Below are 13,578 nucleotides of genomic sequence, written 5' to 3' on the forward strand. Positions count from 1 at the left end.
GATCGTGAAGAGGCGAAAAGCTCTCGGATTGGACCCTCGTCGGCCGCAGGAGAAGCCGGGCTGCTTGCTGCGGTTTCGCCCGAGAAGAGGAATGGCGTCGTGCAAAGAGAAGAAGGGGAAAGAGCGATTAGGGTTCTCGACCCTAAGTTCCTTTTTTTTTAAACTTCTTCCTCTTGGTAAAAATATCAAACGAACTCCAAAAATTACATAAAAATACTCTAAAAATTTCTAAAAATCTCTAGAATTTTTGTATAGCATTTAAAAATATTTTTGAATTATTTTTGAGGCTCAAAATGAGGAAATTTGGGTCATTACACGAAATCACTGAAAGGATTGATCAAGGATAAGATATGATGTGAAATCTTAGTTCTAACTGATGTCAATGAAGTTCTTGTAGCGTGCTAGTTGGCATGGAATAGTGCAGCTGATGAATTTCAATGAACAACACACCTTATCGAGTTTAAATTTATAATCACAATAATACCCAATTTATATAGTCATAACTTAGAGTTGAAACCCAATTTACAAAACTATTTAAAATTTCTAAGCACACGTTATAGACTTGAAATCCACTGTTGGACCTAACTTATTTGAATTTTTGAAAAATTGCAACTCTAGGAAGGGTTTTGTTTACATAATGTAGATATGGTGTGAAATTTATATATAGTGTTAAACCTTAGTTATGATCAAGGAACAAAATAGACCAGGTATTAGGATATCAGGCCCACGATATGATCTCATATCAGGCTTACGTTCTAAAGGTCCCTTGCGACCAACAAGAGGAGGGTGAATTACCCTGCACAATGTAAAACAAAGAATACCTTTCTTAACTCAATCAGGTTTAACAATTACACACTTAATTAAAATATACATAATAAAAAGAAGTATGAGACAAGCAATGTTTTACTTGGTTGGCAATCAGAGGATTGCTAATCCAATGCAAATGAGCTCACTATGAAGATCTCCTTCTCGGACAAAACGTCGGAGGTGGAGAAGCCTCATACACATAAATTAAGCTTGTAAACTAAAAATAGAACTAGAATTGGAGTACAGAGTGTGTCGTTCGAGAAGAGAAAACCAGAGCTCTATTTATAGCTTGCTGATTGGTCAGCTCCGGGCGCCTGGAATGGGTTCGGGCGCTTGAGTATGTATACAACTTTATCCATGACAATAATTGTTTGTTAAAGACCTAGACCAGGCCCAGACGCTTGGACCGTGTGATACGCCTCCCCTCCTCAGACGAGGCGCCCCCGGGGGTGCCCAGGGGATCTGAGCACTCGGACCGTCCGGGCGCTGGGACTTGGTCTAGGTGCCCTGGTCAGTCAACATCTTGTTGACTATCCTATTCTCCCCGTTTCGGCTCAGTTTGCTTGGGTGATTTCGGTCATCCATAATAGGGCTCACCCGAACCCATTTTCTGGTCTTCTCGAGTAACCTTCCACTCCGGCTTCTCATCACTAGCTATGTCTTTCGCTCAACTTCCTGTATTCCTAAGTTCCTGCACACTAAAACATAAAGCATCAAAAGATAACAAGACCTAACTTGACTCGGTGTTGATCACATCAAACTACCACTGGGTACTTACATGTTCTAGTTGACAGTTATCATAACGTTGGAGCACTTTCAGAGAACCCTCTAAATAAGTAATGGATGACACCATTGGAGTCCTTGCAACACCATAAATCCACAAGACTTCAAATGATTTCAATTGGATCCGTCTAGCTCCATCAGTAAATTTTGATCGAAACACACTGATGGATCTAAGGTATTTGGATTTCTATAAACTTGCAATCACTAGAAAGGGTTGATTGAGGATAAGATAGATATGATGTCAAACCTTAGTTATAACTAATATCAATGAAGTTCTTGTTACATAACAGTTGGTGCGGAATTATGCAACTGAAGGATTTCAATGAATAATACACCCTGTCGAGTTTAAATTTACAAACACGACAACACCTAATTGTTATAGTCAGAACTTAAAGTTGAAACCCAATTTATAAGACTATTTGAATTTCTCAAGCACACCTTATAGACTTGAAACCCATTAGACCAAACCTATTTGAATTTCTGAAAAATCATAGCCACTAGGAAGGGTTTAGTTTACATTTACAGAAAGTAGATATGATTTGAAGTATTAGTTATGAGTAATGTGATGTCATGTGGTACAGAGTATGAAACAAGATAATCCTTTTCTAATTTGTTGGGATTGGTTTACATTAAGGCTTTTCACTTATCAGTACCACCGTGTCAATTTGGACATTATGATTTCTATTTGGCTAGGCAATCATATTGTTATTCATGTGACCATTCAGTATACACTTTTCATATCATAGGTAATACCGTGTATTAAACAACCAATACTATTATAAAGATATAAAAGTAACAACACTGCCCAACTATTTTTCTTACAACATTATGGATGTACTACATACAAAATATATAAATCCAATCTTCTTGCTTACAAAATATATAAATCAAATATAATATACCTACATACATATACTAGTAAGTCAAAAACCAGGTTGACAGTATTTTACAAGACCTTCGATTATGACCTAGTTGTTTACAATGGTTGCATTAGATTTTTACCTTCCCGTCGACTGGATCCATGCCTTCTTTTGCCTACCAGGCTGCACAAGGCTAAATTGTTTATGCTCCTAGGCCAAAATTCTTTGCTTTGACAAGGGTAAATATGATTCATGTAACTTATTCCAATTTTGTTAATGAAAATAATACTCATAATACGGGAGTGTATCCAAGTTCTGATGAATGATGACGACAATAACATGTGAACAAGGTAGACCTAAATTTTGAAATTCTCCACAGTTATAATATTTTCTTTCCAAATCAACAATGTATGAAGTACCCCGTGTCTCTACTTCCATTTAAGATTGAGAGTAGGGGTGGACTTTATATGATCTAGCTTTCTCTCTCCTTGAATCTATTTCTTTGGTAGCATGAGGTATCAAAGCAACATACTATTTCGAGACTTGCTCCCTATGATTAAAGAACAATTAAGCTATCTTTCTTCTAGTATTATCAATTAACCTATTTATAAGAAATACATGTGTATGCTTGAAAAAAACATTTAAACACTCTACATAAATAGGGATTAGTATTGTATACTTTGTCCCATTAAAGTGTGCATTAACTCATTTTTTAAAGTCAATGTTCTGAAGCACTTATAGGCATCTAGAGGTTTTTAAAGTATGGACTGCATTATGAAATCATACTAAAGTGCTATCTTTGCTCGTGTTGCTGCCTAAAACAAGCATAAAGCTGACCTACTACCAATATTAGTTACCATATTGCAAGACATGCGGTAGCAACAACAGAAAGCATGATGAGCGGTCAGGTAGACTTTACTAACTACTGATATAATGCCAAAATGTCTATCTATATTATGATCATTGATTGTGCATCAACAATAAAGAATCTCTTCATATGATCGAAAAACCACTCCCATGTAGACCCACATTCAACTTCAGTGATTCCAAAGGTAACTGAGATGATATTGCTATTACTATCGATTGTTGTAGTCATCAACAACACACCCGAATGCTTTCCTCTTAGATGTGTAGTATCAATTTTGATCAGTTTGTATAGATAAGATCTAAATACTCTTCGACAAGTGCCACAAGGCTAAAAATAGTACTAAAACTAATTATTACCATTCCTGTGCAGTGTCACATAAGTTTCTGGATCCCTGACTCTTAACTCATGCATATATAGTAGAAGATCTCTATATGACTGGTCATAATGTCCAATAACTTTCTTCATCGCTTTCTCCCGTGCTATGTATGTTTTTCTATATAATATGGTCATTCCAATCCTAACTTTTATATCTAATATAATTATCCTTGGTTTGTACTATTCGTTAGAAACAAATAACTCTTTAACAAAAGATACTACAAATGAGAAAGAGCATGCTTGATGATCAATATTATCTCTAACGATGTCATATTGGTGTTGTTTTACATATTTTGTAATAGTGAACTCCACATCCTCTAGTCAACTATTCTCCGTGTACATGGTTGATTAAAACAAATTACTTTAACTCTATTTATCCAGGTGTCAATTGTTATATCTCATATGTTTAATTATGTCATGCTTTATAATTGAATTCTTGAACTCTAGTCGAGACAGAAAGATATGTCCAATAAAAAATTTATGCTCATCTATTCTCTCTCCAATTGACCTTTGTAGCAATCAAGAATTAAGACTATATGAATCATCAGTTATTGGAAACTTCTCTAAGTTTTTGTACTTCTTGGGAAAAATTCATATTGTTCAATTTGCATATCATCAACTAAAAATTCTTATACATTTGTATTGAATTATAATTCTTCTACAATTTAGATATAATATTCTTCTTGCTCACTCTAAGTGGGCTCAAAGTATTCAACAAGTGTCGTACAAGAATTAGGAACCTCATCTTCTAGATTACTTGCTTCTTCATTTAGATCAAATGTCAAATTGTTTGTATTTCTATTTATGTTCCCTACAACCGTATAATCAGAAGACGATGGAATATTAGTTCTGGATACTTCTACTACATTAGCTTCTTGTTCCATGACAGAATTTGCATCAAGCGTATTTTATATCTCAAAGATAATGTCTTTAGCAATATGATCATCTCTAAATAATAAATTACAAACTAAGTAAAGTTATAACTTCATAATCAAGTGGTGCTATAATTTGAAGAGAAAACAATGATAGATATGATGTACATACTAGATTTTTATAATTGATCAATGAATTTTGACTGAAATCTATTGATCAACCTATGCAATTTATATTTCTGCAAACTCGCAACCATTAGGAAGGATTGAGCGAGGAGAAACAAGATATAGTGTCAAGCCATCTGATCAAGGAATGAAGTGGGCATGATATGAGAACATATCAGACCCATATTCAAACTAAAACTTATCATAATGTTGGAGCATCTCTAGAGAGCCCTAAATAAACAATGGATGTCACCATTAAGGTCCTTGCAACACTAAAAACTCACAAGACTTGAAATGAGTGCAATCATATTTATCTAGGTCTATTAGTGAATTTTGATAAAATTCATTGATGAATCTACGATATTTGGATTTCTGCAAACTCGCAATCACTAGAAAGGGTTGAGCGAGGAGAAGGTAGATATGATGTCAAACCAAAGTTGTGATCAAGAAATAAAGTGGGTATGGTATCAACATATTAGGCTTAATGTGGGCATGATTGAAATCATATCAAGCCCAACGTAGGCTTGATAAATATCATATTAGGTCCAACATGATCCCTGGATATCAGGACCATGGTCTAGCTGAAATTTAGCATCATAATGGAGCACCTCTAGAGAGCCTGAATAAGTAATGGAGGGCACAATATTACTAGTGTTGTTCCATAAATCTTTCTCATACATCAATGGACAACATAAACACGATTTGTGTAATCACATTTTGCTACAAAAGTGTACATTATTTTTTTTTTTTTGACATTACAAACCAATTTTACAATAGCAAATTGATATGTATATTACTAAATCTTTATCTGTCTTCTTCTACCAAATTCAGTCTTACTTGAAATTTGTGCTTCAATGCCCATGTTCTTCAACGATGTTGTTCTTGAATATCATTGTCCTTCGAAGGTGCCTCTTGAACGTCTTATAACAATACTCCAATTTTCTACTTACTCGTTTGCAATCCCGCCAAACTGCATGAAGAGATATGGAAAGCATGAAGAGATTCATGATGGTATTGTGTTTATAAGAGCATGAAAAGATATGGACGGATATGACCATTTGCACTAATGGCTAGTAGTCACCCGTGGTTTACCTCCTCCGTGTTGGCCTAGGGACGGGTTGGCGGGGGCGAGCGAATCGCTTTTTGCCACATGAAAAGATATGGACGGAGACACATGATGAGGTGATGTGTATCCGAACCACAAAAATAATTTTTAAATTAGAATTTCTTAAAATGTGGTTCGGATGCTTTAGAAAATTATGTATAAAAAGGGGAGGTTGGGGAAGGGATAGAAATGGAATAACAAATATTAACTGTACCCTTTCATAAATATCAAATTATATTTATGTTAGTTCGGAAATTTGATAGTAAATTGTGTAAGTACTCTTTTTTTATTAAAGTATTATATTAAATTTAATACTTTTATATTTTAGAATTTTGGATAATTTTAATTGTTGTTTTTTTGCTTTTTTTTAATAATAGAGATATTTTGGGGGCTTAGAATTTGGGATGTGAATAAAAAGAGTTGATTTCCTCGCCCTCCCTCTCCTTTGCCAATGTTTCTTCAATGGCGGAGAAGCAATTGCCTTTGCTGGATTACCCGAAAGCGATCCCTAGTTTTGTCGCCCTCTTTGCCTATTTCTAGGTTGTCACAAGAACGGTGTTGCAAGGGAACTGACACGTTCATGAGAAGAGGCGTTCGGAGAAGGCAGGGAGGAAGAGCAGAAGGCGGAGCAGCGGGAGAGTTTCCCGATGCGACGATGAGGCCGCAGCAGCGGCAGCAATCACGGAAGCACCGGCGAGGATGAGCGATGATTGTGCGTACCGGGTGGAGACCACGTCGCGGCTCGCCCAATGGAGGATCGATGCACTTTCCTCTTACTCCTATCGCAGGTCCGACCTCTTCAAAATTGGCCTCTGGAACTGGTATCGATTACATCCCTTTATTCTCATCTGTCGAACTAGTATCGAGATCCCTGATCAACCTATTCGTTTCTTAATTGAAGTCGAGCTTTGACTTATTTTGCTAAAATTCTCTCCTTGATTGGATATCCAAGTTCACATTTGTTAATGCGGAATGTCTCTATCTTCATTTCGTTCCTTGTTAATTATGCTTGCATTGCCGTAGTTTTATGCTTACAGTTGCATCATCGTATAAGTCTCTACTGTTTCTTATAACTAGAGTTGTTATGAGTTATATATAACCAATAAACTTCATCTGTACACACAAGACTTTTTTTTAATCAATCCAACACTTTGATAGAGGTTTCTCCCTGATTGGATATCAAAGTTCAAATTTTGTTATTGCAGAATGTCTCTATCTTCATCTTGTTGTTCCTCGTCTGTCTAACTTGTATTGAAATCCCAGGTTAACCTATCCATAGTTCAACTGAATTCGATCTAAGACTTATTTTACAAATGGTCTCTTCTTTATTGGATATCAAAGTTCAAATTTTGTTATTGTTGAATGTCTCTCTATATTCATCTTACTGCTCCTTGTGAATTATGCTTGATTGCCGTGCATTGGAGTATGAGTCTCTATTGTTTCCAATAATTCTGAATTTATTTAGTAACCATTGAATTTCATTTGTACACACAGTACTTACTGTTCCTTATTCCTGGCTTGCAATTTCTATTCATTTTAACTGTAAATTTACAAAATCTAACCACCCAATTCCATACCTGGATTATGAGAAACAGGTATCTCGCAATTGAGAAGAGCAAGCAACTCTATGTCAAACTATACCCTGAGAATTCCAGTTTAACAAGAGAAAATCCACCTATTGCCTCCTTCAACATCAAGGTTGTTTTTCCGTTGACTCCAAACCGCCAAACCCTCATCCATCCAGGTCTGAATTTTTCAAATTGGAGATTCATTTTGTTACCTAGCAAAAGATAAGAATTTCTGCTTAGACCATCTTAATTTTGAAAATAGATGCTAACATCTCGAATGTATATTTATTGGTTGCGGTTCAATAATGAAGAGTATACTGCTTCTAAATTGGATATTACATTTTTCTAGTAAAAGAGGATAAGTAATCCGCAAGATGCTAACCTTGGGGGGGAAATTAATTTTTTTATGTTTTATTTCTATGTGCAGCAATTTCTGACAAACAGCTGAGGAACAATAATGACTTTGTGTGGGCTATAGATACCTTGCTTACAGGCAGGTTCATCATCGACCTTGAATTCCTTGACCTGAAGATTTTAACTCCATCAGTAAGCAGATTCTGTTATGTGTTGATATGATACTTCTATAAATCCATCAGTGATTAAGAGGAATAACATATAATTGTTAGTGACAAGGAAAAATCTTATTACTGAATTTTGCAAAGAAACCTGCAAAATGGTACTCTCTGAAACACTTATCATTTCCTAAATTTGTTTTCTTGTGTTTCAGGGTGATAAGACTACCTCCATCTGGACTGATCAGCAGGCTAATAAGAACAGAGGTGCCGCAACCCTCAATTCATTTAGTAGGATGCTAACTGAGGGTGTCCACACAGATATCAGAATCAATGTCACTGATAATCTCATTGATAGAAGTATTGGTGCACACAGAGCGGTCCTGGCCACAAGGTCTCCTGTTTTCCGCAGCATGTTTTCTCATGACCTAAAAGAGAAAGAACTTTCGATCATCGACATCTCTGACATGTCTTTCGCCGCTTGCCAGGCCTTCCTCAACTACATTTATGGTAACTTTAGGTCCGATGAATTCCTAGTTCATCGTGTTGCCCTCCTAAGAGCCGCTGACAAGTACGATATATCTGACCTAAAGGAAGTGTGCGAAGAAAGCCTTGCAGATGACATTGATACTGGCAATGTGCTTGAAAGGCTCCAAGTTGCCCATCTCCACCACTTACCTAAGCTGAAGAGCAGCTGCTTGATATACCTGGTGAAGTTTGGAAAACTCTACGAGATTACTGAAGACATCAATGTCTTTATGCAGAATGCTGATAGAGAACTTATAGTTGAAGTGTTTAAGGAGGTTCTTGCTGCATGGAATGGCCTTTAAAAGTTACAATTAATTCACAGTGGTTATTCTCATGCATGCGATTAAGAGAACAATGTACGGGATTTTATGATTTATCACGATTTTTAAAGATTTTTTTTTATATATACAAAATGGTATATCTTGATTAGGAAAATGTAAATGCTTGTGACACAGTAAATTTGTGCAATATCTCCTGGTCAGGTTGATCAGGTTGACTAAGCTTGAGTTGGCTCAAGTTTAAGTCTTGATGTTTGGGTTTCGATGTTTGACAATATAGGGAGATTACATATGTGATCGTCCGATTGGAAAAATTATTGGAGTAATTCCCCTCTGGTTTGACCAGTAGGATGTGAAGAAGAGTCAAGTAAGTTAAAGGGTTGATCGGATATTTGACTGGGAAAGTTCTAGCCGGAGGTTAGGCAGTGTGAAAGTCTTGATGAGTAAAGTTAGGCAAATGAAAAGTCATAGTGAGTGAAGCTAGGTAGATGGAAAGACCTAGTGAGTGAAGTCAAGCACGTAAAGATCCAGGTGGGTCAAGGTTGACCGGACACTTGGTGTTGGGAAGCCTAAGTAGGTCAAAAGATTGACCGGACATCTAGTGGAAGTCCAAGTGCGTTATGGAGGATCGGACACTTGGCACAAGAAAATTCAGATCGATTGGGGAGTCGGAAATCACGCGAGTCGCAATAAAGGCTGAATCGATTAGCTGATCGATTCAGACCTTCTCCAGCAGAGCATAGAGGCACTCTGAATCGATCATCCGATCGGTTCAAGGCTCCCCAATCGATTGATCAATCAATTAGGATGTGACTGTTGCGAAGAAAGCGTCGAGTTTAAAGTCGTCTTCCTCACAACACCTCGGTATCTCTCTACGCTCTCCTCTCTCATGATTCTCACATGTTCTCGCTAGTTCTTGAAGCTTCTTGGAGAAAAGTGTTGTTGCACTTCCAAGGTCAAGAAGTGTTCTACACAAGCAAGAAGAAAAGCAATCTAGGGTTTCTTCATTGTAAATCTTGTAAGATTTGAGATTGCATTAGCCTGTATTTATTTCTTCTTGTATATCTTTGTGTGTGAATTTGTACAAGGCTTTTCAGCCTCCGGTAGTTATCGAGAAAAAGTTATTTCATAGTGGATGAGTGAGTGAGGGTCGGATCCTTGGATTAATCACCTCTTCTTAAGGTGGATACCAAGTAAATCTCCTGTGTTAGCATTGTGAGAGTTGCTTGAGTGTTTTCCGCTGCAACAACATCATCAAAGCAAGCAATTGGAGCGCGATGAGCTATTCACCCCGCCCCCTAGCATCAATCGACCCTAATAAGTGGTATTAGAGTAAGGTCGCTCTTCATCGGAATCATCGCCGGAAAGGGCAACAAATTAGAGGGAGAAGAAGTTGAAGCAAATTTCAACAAGTCAAAGATTTTATAAAGGCTCAACTTCAAGATGGATTTCCGAGATGGATTCAGATTCGACACAAGGGTGTCTCCACCATTCACAATAACAAGCTTCGATTTTTGGAAATCAAGAATAGAAAATTTCTTCATGATGGAGATAGAGCAATGGTTTGCTCTAATGGAAGACTTTGAAGCTCCAAGAGATTCAAAAGGCAAAATTCTCAAGAAAAGTAAATTGAGCCAAGAGCAAATTCAAATAAGCGGAGCCAATGACAAAGTGACCAAAGTATTGGTCAACATATTGTCGAGCAACATTTTGAAGCAAATAGGAGAATTTGAAGATACCAAGGAACTATGGAGCAAATTGGCTAAACTCCATAAGGTACCCTCTACTGTACCAAACCAAGAAGAATCCAAAGAGGGTAACTCATTAGATCAAGATCAAGAGGACTCCGAAGTTGAGATATGCTCAACTTCCGAAGAAGAAGTCTAAGAAGCTTCATCCTCAAAGGAGTGCAACCAAAAGAGCAAAGAGGGAGCATACTCTTTATTTCATGTACAAGAGGATAAAGATGAAGAAGCCTCCACCTCTAGGATTGAGAAGGAGCTGTTGGTGCAACCTTAGGTCAAGGTTGACCTGGTTGACCCGACTCGAGTTGACCTGACTCGAGTTGTATTTTGATGTTTGACGAGAACAGAAGAGTTGTATTTTGATGGGAGATTGTTGGTACAACCTTAGGTCAAGGTTGACCTGGTTGACCTGACTCGAGTTGACCTGACTCAAGTTGTATCTTGATGTTTGACAAGAACAGAAACTTGGGAGGTTGTGGGTGCAACCCTTGGTCAAGGTTGACCTGGTTGACCCGAGGTGAGTTGACTTGGCACGGAAAAGTCCAAGCAGGGAGCTTGGCACGGGAAAAGTCCAAGTAGGGAGCTTGGCACGGGAGAAAGTCCAAGTATGGAGACTTGGCACGGAGAAGTCCAAGTATGGAGACTTGGCACGGAGAAGTCCAAGTATGGGAACTTGGCAAGTGGAAGTCGGAGAGGGCTCGGTAGCTCGTTCTCCGGACTAGGTCAGAGAGGGCTCGGTAGCTCGTTCTCTGGACCGGAAGTGAAAGACGGAGAGGGCTCGGTAGCTCGTTCTTCGGACTAGGTCAGAGAGGGCTCGGTAGCTCGTTCTCTAGATCAGGAAGGCAGATGGAAAATCCTGGTGAGTGAAGCCAGGTGAAAATCCTGGTGAGTGAAGCCAGGTGAAAGTCCTGGTGAGTGAAGCAAGGCAGTATGGGAAATCTTAGTGAGTGAAATCAGGTGAAAGACCTAGTGAGTGAAGCTAGGCAGTATGGGAAGTCCTGGTGAGTGAAGCCAGGCAGATTGAAAGTCCTGGTGAGTGAAGCCAGGTAGATTGAAAGTCCTGGTGAGTGAAGCCAGGCAGATTGAAAGTCCTGGTGAGTGAAGCCGGGTAAATTGAAAGTCCTGGTGAGTGAAGTCAGGCAGTTGGGAAGTCCTCGTGAGTGAAGCGGGCAGAAGAAAAATCCTGGTGAATCAAGCCGGACATCTGGTGTTGTGAAGGTCAAGTAGGTCAAGGGAGTGACCGGATACTTGGCACGAAGAGAAAAGTCTAAGTGGGTCAAAGGGATTGACCGGACACTTGGTAGGGAGTCTTAGCAGGTCAAGGGAGTGACCAGATGCTAAGCATGAGAAACCAATAGGTCAAGGTTGACCGGATATTGGTTTGGAATGCGTGGGACTTGGTTTGGGCAAAAACCAAGAGCTGGATCGATCAGTGGATCGATCCAGTGATACACTGGGTTATCTGATCGGTCTGGTGACCGATCAGTAACCAAACAGTATGCTACTGTATGTTATCTGATCGGTCTGCAGACCGATCAGAAAGCGAACAGAAGGCAAAGAGAAAAGGAGGGGATCGGTCTGTGGACCGATCCACATGCACCCTGATCGGTCCACAGACCGATCAGGAGACGATCAGAGAGTTGGGCGAGTTCTCTGTGAAGAGTGCTGATCGGTCTGGGGACCGATCAGCATAGGTCCTGATCGGTCCCCAAGACCGATCAGGGAGGCCTCGGACCGATCAGGGTGGAGCCTGATCGGTCCAGGTATAGCCGTTATGAGTGACAACGGCTATCTCCGTCTTCTTCGCTGTCTTCTTTGCAGTGCAGGTTATAAAAGGAGATCGAGGGCTTCTACAGCAATACTTCTTCTTCTTCCTCTCCTCAGCTGCTACCTCTTGCTTCTGTAAGAGCTTGCTGTTGCTGAGCTCTTCTTAGCTGAAGCTTCGCGTGAGCTTCCTCGGCTGGGGTCTCCAACAGTTACTGCTGTATTTGGCCCGTGAAGTTGTTGCTTCATCAACAGCCGACGAGAAGGCAAGATTGTTTGTTTTTAGATTCATATTGTTGCTTCTTCTTGTGTATTCTTGTACTCCTATTCTTGCTGGTGCAAGAAAGATTGTGGCGAGGTTTCTCTACCCAGAAGGAGTATATATATTAGCCGGTTCTCCGGGGACTCATCCACCGACAGATTGATAGGCTTCGTCCACCTTACGGACACGCCGAGGAGTAGGAGTATATCTCCGAACCTCGTTACATCGACGCGTGTTGAGGTTTGATCTTCTTGTCTTTGTTTCTTTGTTTTATTTTCCGCTGCACTAACGTCAACTTGTAGAAAGAAACGAAGATTTGGAGTCGGCTATTCACACCCCCCCTCTCTAGCCGCGACCATCGATCCTAACAAGTGGTATCAGTGCGAGGTCGCTCTTCGTTGGATCAACACCCGGGGGAGCACGAGCTAGAGAATGGAGTTATTTGGAGAAGACGTCCCAATTCCACCTTTCTACGATCGCGACGACTTCGCGTTTTGGAAGGTAAGAATGAAGTACTTTCTTATGACTAACCTAGAAAATTGGAGGTGTGTGCAATTAGGTTTTACTCCTCCATTGGATAAAGAAGGAGAACTTTTGGAGAAGAAGAAGTGGACGAAGGAGCAAATCCACCAATCAACCATCAATGATGAGGTAATGAAAATCATTGAATTTTCTTTACCTAATGATGTTTTGTGTAGGATAGGTGGATATAACGATGTCAAGGAGTTGTGGAATAACTTGGCAAAGTTCCATGAGGAGAACTCCACTTCAAGTCATGAAGAGGAGTCAAGTGAGCCAAGTAGCTCACATCATGGAGGCATGGATAGAGGTTGAGGGCTACTCAACATCTAAGGAAGAAGAGGAGGAGAGTTCCTCTTCAAGATCGGAGCAAGAAGAAGAAGCTTCTATCTCCGGAAGGGATGAAGAAGAGAGCTCACATCCATCCTCAACCCTAGGTAACTCAAGCCATTTAATTTCAAATAAATTACACATAATGTGCTTTGAGTGTAGGGAATTTGGGCATTACAAGAGTAAGTGTCCAAAGAGGGTTAGGAAGACTCCACCGGCGCCAAAGGTCAAGGAAGC

The 13,578-nt window shown here is 39.4% G+C and overlaps 1 protein-coding gene across 2 annotated transcripts; it reads left to right on the plus strand.

The window, feature by feature from the left end:
• The first annotated feature begins 6,242 nt into the window (after window positions 1-6,242).
• LOC122046014 (BTB/POZ domain-containing protein At1g55760-like) lies at window positions 6,243-8,847 on the plus strand. 2 transcript variants are annotated; one of them, XM_042606484.1, is made up of 4 exons: window positions 6,243-6,656; window positions 7,431-7,579; window positions 7,831-7,949; window positions 8,131-8,847. In XM_042606484.1, exons 1-4 carry the CDS (start codon window positions 6,535-6,537, stop codon window positions 8,743-8,745), a joined length of 1,005 nt encoding a protein of 334 aa, XP_042462418.1. In that variant the 5' UTR covers window positions 6,243-6,534; the 3' UTR covers window positions 8,746-8,847. The 2 variants fall into 2 exon arrangements, with proteins under 2 accessions (XP_042462418.1, XP_042462419.1); XM_042606485.1 differs by having other exon boundaries at window positions 6,243-6,623.
• Window positions 8,848-13,578: the final 4,731 nt, after the last annotated feature.

Source organism: Zingiber officinale, chromosome 2B, assembly GCF_018446385.1.
Source record: "Zingiber officinale cultivar Zhangliang chromosome 2B, Zo_v1.1, whole genome shotgun sequence".
Classification (NCBI taxonomy): domain Eukaryota; kingdom Viridiplantae; phylum Streptophyta; class Magnoliopsida; order Zingiberales; family Zingiberaceae; genus Zingiber; species Zingiber officinale.